Source organism: Nannobrachium achirus, assembly GCF_963921795.1.
Source record: "Nannobrachium achirus genome assembly, chromosome: 1".
Taxonomy (NCBI): Eukaryota; Metazoa; Chordata; class Actinopteri; order Myctophiformes; family Myctophidae; genus Nannobrachium; species Nannobrachium achirus.
In genome coordinates, this window is record NC_137810.1 from 554086 (window position 1) to 562004 (window position 7919).

At 39.4% G+C, this 7919-nt stretch overlaps 1 protein-coding gene across 2 annotated transcripts in view; it reads right to left on the minus strand.

The window, feature by feature from the left end:
- Positions 1 to 6376, minus strand: part of rtca (RNA 3'-terminal phosphate cyclase) — a 16544-nt gene extending 10168 nt beyond the window's left edge. For both annotated transcript variants that reach the window (XM_080724286.1, XM_080724285.1), the window contains exons 1-3: positions 6238 to 6376; positions 4173 to 4273; positions 3215 to 3358 (exon numbers count right to left, since the gene is read on the minus strand). In XM_080724286.1, the coding sequence (XP_080580412.1) occupies positions 3215 to 3358; positions 4173 to 4273; positions 6238 to 6276 (284 nt within the window). In that variant the 5' untranslated portion in view covers positions 6277 to 6376. The remainder of the gene's footprint in view (positions 1 to 3214; positions 3359 to 4172; positions 4274 to 6237) is intronic.
- Between the last annotated feature and the right edge of the window lie 1543 nt (positions 6377 to 7919).

A 7919-nucleotide genomic window follows, 5' to 3' on the forward strand; every position in this document is an offset into this window, starting at 1 on the left:
TTTACGAAACTCGGCAGTATGGCAGAGGACTATGCCAAACGGCTAAAACGCGAAGCTCGCAACAATCGGCCAAAGGGTGGCGCTGTAGGAAGCCTTTGAAAAATGCCAACTTTGAACAGGTGTAGCTCATGCCCTGTTTCAGGTACAGCAATGAAACCTGTATACACTTGTGCGTCTCCTCATGCCGAACAACTTTTACGCTCTGACTTTTGACCTCTGACCTTTACTTCTCCCACAATTTTGAATTATATGAAAAACAGTAAAAATGTATCTCCTCCTGGGATTTTCGCGTAATGTGCGCGAAACTTTTTTTACATGAACTTTGGACCAATACGGTCTGAAAACTTAGGCGGATTTTCTTTAAAGCGAAACGTTATTTTTTAATAATTCACTCAATGTTGCAGTTTTATGCAAATTATTCTTCTGCCTCTAAATCATACATGCAAAGTCACACGTTCATGGCATTTGGCAAATATGTAGAGGGTTAGTCCAAATATCACTGAAAGCAATCTTACTCCAATTGGCCAAAGGGGGGCGCTATACGAAGCGTTTGAAAACTCAAACTTTAAAGGGGCATAAGTCATGCCTCGTTTCGTTTGAAGACATGCAACTTGCTTACACGCGTGCCTTGACTCAAGCGGAAGACATCTGTGTCTTTGTTAAGTAAGCTCCGCCCTTAGATTTTCCGCCAATTTGAGCAGTTTGTAAAACACTTAAACCCGCTTTTATTCCGGAACTTTTGCGTCACGTGCACGGAACTTTTTTTACATGAACTTTGGACCAATATCTAAAGATCTGTCAGATCGGATTTTTTAAACATTGAAACATGCTTTTTTAATAATTCAATCAACATTGCAAGTTGTATGCAAAATATTCTTCTGCCTCTAAAACATACATGCAAAGTAAAATTTTCATGATGAACTACTGTAGAGGGTTAGTCCAAACATCGCTGAAACCAATCTTACCCCAATTGGCCAAAGGGGGGCACTATATCATTTTGAAAGAAGGCGTCAAGTACATTACATGAAACTTTTTCTTTTTTCTTTTCTTTTTTTTTTTAAATGACAGGTCCATTATGTGTGGCTGCTGTAGTGTAGTGGTCAGTGCCTGTGCCTGGTATACGGATGGTTGTCAGTTCAAATCCCACCTCGGGTTGAGTTGATGTTAACATCCTGGATGCCCATGGCATGTGCATATGTCAAACTCTTTAATGTTGACACGTCTGATCTAACTCCAGATCACGTTCATGTTTAAAATGAGCCCCACAACTACTGTAGATTTACATGAAACTTTTTCTTTTCTTTTTTTTTAAATGACAGATCCATTATGTGTGGCTGCTGTAGTGAAGTGGTCAGTGCCTGTGCCTGGTATACGGATGGTTGGCAGTTCAAACCCCACGTCGGGTTGAGTTGATGTTAACATCCTGGATGCCCATGGCATGTGCATATGTCAAACTCTTTAATGTTGACACGTCTGATCTAACTCCAGATCACGTTCATGTTTAAAATGAGCCCTTCTCTACCGGCTGTTTTTTTCGGTTTTGAGTAAAAGAAAATATGATCACTCGAAAATGTCAGAAATACTCAGATTACATTTACTCAGATTGATTTCACCCCAAGCCTCCAAAATATAAAAAATTAATCAATAAAATCAAGGCACTCAGCCTACATAGAACTTTTTTTTTAAACAAACATGGTTATCAGATCCTGTGGCTGCCTAGTGTAGTGGTCAGGGCATATGCCTTTCATGCAGAAGGTCGTTGGATCGAATCCCGCTTGGGGTTTAAATTAGCATAATACCATGACATTTGGTAGACTTTACAGTTTGGTTCCTTGAACAATGTCTGATATGGAGCCTTCCTATAAATGTCCCCCAACCCCCCTTGATGCGTATTTTAATATCCGCCATTACTAAATAATGTATTTTGCATCATAAATCCTGAAACAAGCATTATAATACAAACTGTCATGTCTACACCTATGTTGTGATTTCCAAGGATTGCAATGATATCATGTACCAGCTCAGTAGCCTAGTGGTTTTTTGCTTTCCTGCTTTTTATGCCTTGGCCACTTTATCGCTGCTTGCAGCTATATTTATTATCATTATTATTATTATTACCCGATATTGTTTATTATTACTATTATTATCATTGTCTATTACTATCCTGCAGTCGCTGCGGAGAGCGGAGTCATGAACCGCTGTAACCCTGGCGACCAATGACTATGAACTTGTGGAAACGTGAGCAGCTGACTGGCTGGTGGCAGCAGGGAGGGCCGGCCCCGCCCCCGCCCCGCCCTGCTGGCTATAAAAGGCAGAAACAGACCATACTAGGTTGAGCCTGTGCACCCCTGCTGCCTGTTCCCCACTGACCCCACTGTTTCTTTGTTTATTCTTGTGTTTAATGCCCTTCGGAAAGGCTAGTTTGTTTGGTTCTATTTGTCCTTTTCATTTTGGTTCCCCTGTTTATTATTTGGTTTTGGTTTCTGTAAGTTTTAGATGGTTGCTAGGGATGGTCCGATCAGGTTTTTTGGAACCGATCACCGAGCACCGATCACAAAAGTTTGATCACCCGATACCGATCAATCACCGATCCGATCAAGTTATTATTTATATATTATTTATATTTTCTAAATGTTAATGTTTTAACTTTAATTAATTAATTCACTCATGAATTCATTTACATATTTGCCTTATAGTTATTTACCAGCATTACTATGTATTTATTATCATAGCAGTAACTAATTATTCCTTCAGCACTGTGGAAATCAATACCCCAAAATGGCCTCAAGTGGGCATACTGAACGGCTGGTTGATCGGATGCACCGATCCGATCGGATCGGTGAATTTACCTTTTGATCTAAACCACCGATTATCGCCGATCACGCTTTGATCGGCCCGATCCGATCCATTGCCGATTGATCGGTAACATCTCTAGTTGCTAGGTTACCCAGCTGTCTTGGTGTCGGCCAGGTGGTTGTTAGGTGTTTGTTAGGTGTTGTTAGATGGTTGCTATGGTAACTATGGTTACTATGTGGTTGCTATGGTAACTATGGTTACTATGTGGTTGCTATGGTAACTATGGTTACTATGTGGTTGCTATGGTAAGTATGGTTACTAGATGGTTGCTATGGTAACTATGGTTACTAGGTGGTTGCTTGGTGCTGTTAGATGGTTGCTATGGTAACTATGGTTACTAGGTGGTTGCTATGGTTACCCAGCTGTCTTGGTGTCGGCCAGGTGGTTTCCAGACATGATGTTTCCAGGGGTCAGTGTGACCTCTGTTGACCCCATGTCAGCTCCTTCCAGATGACCTCTACTGATGTCTCTGACCAATAGGAGGCCCTGGAGGTGTTGGGCTCTAAAACAATATAATATAAACTATTAATATAATATGATATGATATATGACTCTGAAACAATATGATATAATATGATATGATATATAACTATTAATATAATATGATATATAACATCTACTGATGTCCCTGACCAATAGGAGACCCTGGAGGTGTTGGGCTCTGAAACAATATAATATAAACTATTAATATAATATGATATAAAACATCTGCTGATGTCTCTGACCAATAGGAGGCCCTGGAGGTGTTGGGCTCTGAAACAATATGATATAATATAATATGTAACATCTACTGATGTCTCTGACCAATAGGAGACCACTGCTCTGAAACAATATGATATAAATATAATAACTATTAATTGTGACTGTAGGTCAAAGTTTACTATCAGAACCGGACACTGTGGTTCCCCTGACACATCACTGTGACATCACAGGTGATATCACAGTGATGTCAGATACTCAGCACAACGATCTCCATATATGGGCTTAGACAGGTGACATCACAGTGATGTCAGATAATCAGAGCAGGGATCTCCATATATGGGCATAAAAGGGATTGTTAGGGATCTCCATATATGGGCATGAAATGGATTGTATCGCAGGTGATGCCCTGTTAGGAGAACCACACTAACAGAATCCATATATGGTCAAGACAGATGGCCAAGACCTCGCCCTTTAGGACGAGGTCGCTTTTCGCCCTTAGGCATCTTACTGGTAGGCCCTAAATATATTTTTAATATGATAAGATCTATCACCTCACTGACCATTGTTTCTCCAGGTGATTGTTAGCATGTTAGCATGTTAGCATGTTTATCTACCTCAGTCCAGGTGAACTCCTCCCAGCTCTGATCTTAGAGATTGTGATCTTTGTTCCGGTGATGCTGCTCAGAGCAGCAGACAGCCTGAGGATCTGCCCGCCCTGGAGAAGATATACTTAACATTATATACATTATATACATTATATACATTATATACATCTTTATATAACAAAAGAGTAAGTGATCTACTTCCGGGTCATGTATCGCTAACTTAATACCAAACCACTTGGCCAAGATGTACTACATATGTACTAAATATAGCTTAAAAATTCAAACACCCATGTCACCTTTGCAAGATGTCGTTTCCAAACCTCTGTATACAGTTGTATTCGTTATTACCCTCATATTTTGCCTCTGTATAAAATAGCCTCAAGTCGACCCGGAAACAGTTAGCCAAATAGCTAATAGTTAGCTCACAACTTTCCACTTTTCTCTTTCACCTCAATCGCAGTAACATCTGTATACACCACGTCATCGCATCACCAATACTTTTTTTTTCCAATTTTTTTTTTCTCAAAAAACTTTTTTTTTTCCAATTTTCTTTTCTCAAAAAACGTTTTTTTTTTCTCAAAACACTTTTTTTTTCTCAAAACACTTTTTTTTCTCAAAAAACTATTTTTCTCAAAAAACTATTTTTTCTCAAAAAACTTTTTTATCAAAAAACTATTTTTTTCTCAAAAAACTATTTTTTTTCTTTTTTTTTACCCATATTTGGCCATTACACACACCACACTGCCGCAACATGGCGGTGAGGGCCGCGCAGCGGCCTGAACTCTAGACTTTTGCGGCCCGATATACAACATTATATACAACAAGATATACAACATTAAACATAAGACCTGCCCGCCCTGGAGAAGATAATACAATACAATAAAATACATTATAATATAACCTGCCCTGGAGAAGATATGATTATGATACAACATTAAATATAGGACCTGCCCACCCTGGAGAAGATATGATTAAATATAAGACCTACCCATTCTTATATTCCTAATCATTGACTTAAATAAATGAAGATTAAATTAAATACATCTAACTATTAATGTAGGGAATGCCTGTCCGCCGTCCGTCCGTCCGTCCGTCCGTCCGTCCGTCCGTCCGTCCGTCCGTCTGCATGCTGACATCACTGATACACAGTGTCGTCACCATGGTAACAATGACATCACTGACTGACAACACTACAGTGTCCACATTTGGAGATGACATCACAGACTGACCTGAACATGGAATACCATATATGGGCATAAAAGAGTCTGGGTTCTCCAGCATTACTTCTCAGACTCCTATATTCAATCCCTCAAATACACAGGATTGGTTTACATTAAATCAATCATCAATCATGTTTATCTGTCTGTCTGTCTGTCTGTCTGTCTGTCTGTCTGTCTGTCTGTCTGTCTGTCCGTCCGTCTGTACGGAACCCACATGCTGACATCACTGATACTGCCCAAATTTGGAGATGACTGACATCACTGATACCGTCGCCATGGTAACAGCCGCATGCTGAAACAACTTCAATCTTCTTGTTTATGCTCCTAAAGTGTTATTTTTCTTTTTTTTATATACATTTTGGCAGTGGTGTAAAGTAACTAATTACTTTTACTCAAGTACTAGTTTTTTTTCTCCTTTTTTAACACTTTACTTGAGTATTTTCAATTCACAGTACTTTTACTTCTACTCCACATACACTTCTAAATACTGTACTTTTACTTCTACTACACTCTCCACTTCTCAGAGGAGAATATTGTACTTTTACTCCAGTTACTTGTAGATGTTGTTACCCTATAAAGACCATTTAAAAATAGCAGATCAATTTGAGAACTTGAAATGAGACATTCTGCTTCAATGAGTAGACTACTTTTACTTTTGGTAATTTAAGTACATTTTGATGCCAATACTTTTGTACTTTTACTCAAGTGCATTTTGGATTCCAGACATTTACTTGTTGTAACAGAGTACTTTTACTGAAGTAAAACAACTGAGTACTTTTTTCCACCAGCTGACTAATGCTAGCTTTAGCTGCTAAACAACGTGTCAATGTAAACAAAGCGTCACGTGGTCTCACCCCCTCCATCACACTGCCGTCCACCTCCACAGCGTCCATTTGGTTACAATAATTAATTAACTGTTAATTAATGTGATCATTAAACTGATATCAACTCTTTCTGCGTCTCTGCTGCTTTCCTTGCAGTGGTCGCTTTAAATGACGTCATCAAACAGCGTGCTTGTAGTTTTTATAGCAGAGTTCTGCTCTTCATGAGAGAACAGGTTTATATGTGGAGCAACACTGGCCTCTTCTGGACACATGGGAGTACTGCAGCAGCTGTTGTTGTAGATAACATGTGATTGAATACTTTATCATCAGTTTGCATAAAAAGCACTGTAAAGTACAGATCTATTCAATAAGGTCTGCTAAGACCATTTAAACCCAAGAAGCTTCAACACATCCAACACTCTGTAGGCTACTGATAACCTCACCTACCAGGCTGTAGGCTACTTTGATAACCTCACCTACCAGGCTGTAGGCTACTGATAACCTCGCCTACCAGGCTGTAGGCTACTGATAACCTCACCTACCAGGCTGTAGGCTACTGGTAGGTTTATTTATTCCTTTAGTTTAGAAAGTAATTCATTTCCAGAAGACTCAGCTTCCACCCAGAGTAAAACCACAGTCAGAGTCAAAGAAGAGGCAGCACAACAATAAGTCCGTTTGAAATAATTGTATTAACAGAATAGTTCAATAGTAGGCTACAGCAAGTCAGTATTTCACCCATATTGCTTCTGTAATAACAGACCGTTGACATGGTGTTTTATATATTATGATCATAAAAGAGGATGGGTCATATCATAATGATGTCATGGTGCAGAGAGGTCATGTCACAGGATGGGTCACATCATAATGATGTCATGGTGTAGAGAGGTCATGTCACAGGATGGGTCATATCATAATGATGTCATGGTGTAGAGAGGTCATGTCACAGGATGGGTCACATCATAATGATGTCATGGTGCAGAGAGGTCATGTCACAGGATGGGTCACATCATAATGATGTCATGGTGTAGAGAGGTCATGTCACAGGATGGGTCACATCATAATGATGTCATGGTGCAGAGAGGTCATGTCACAGGATGGGTCACATCATAATGATGTCATGGTGTAGAGAGGTCATGTCACAGGATGGGTCATATCATAATGATGTCATCGTGTAGAGAGGTCATGTCACAGGCGACATGGCCTTCATCAGTGGATAGAATAGGCTACAACAGAGTTGTTGATGTGATGGTGGTAATCTTGGTTGTTGACGGCCGTCACAGACAGATCTAAAATCTCTCATAAGGGTAAAGATTGTTTACTTAACCAGTGGAAGGTCTGACACTTGTCCAGTGTCAGGGTATCAGAGTGTGTTAACAATGTTAGAACAACAGGGTTTGTTTTGAAAGACGGAGTGGCAAAACAGCACAATTAATAGATGATCTGTTATCCTACAGTAGTTTGACCTTTAGACAAAATTGGTACACAATATTTTATTACTACTATATTATTAATATTAACCAAACCTTTCCAACAGCTACATACTGTTTTATACTTGTGATGATGAATGTTTTTGATGCTACTTTATGATGAATTGAATACGAAGTGTTATGGGGTGTTTCCTGTCTGATAAAATATTCCTTCAAACAGAACTGCAGAGTCTGTAAACACATAACAGCCATCCTGTTCTCACAACACTGGGCTGGGAGGGCATT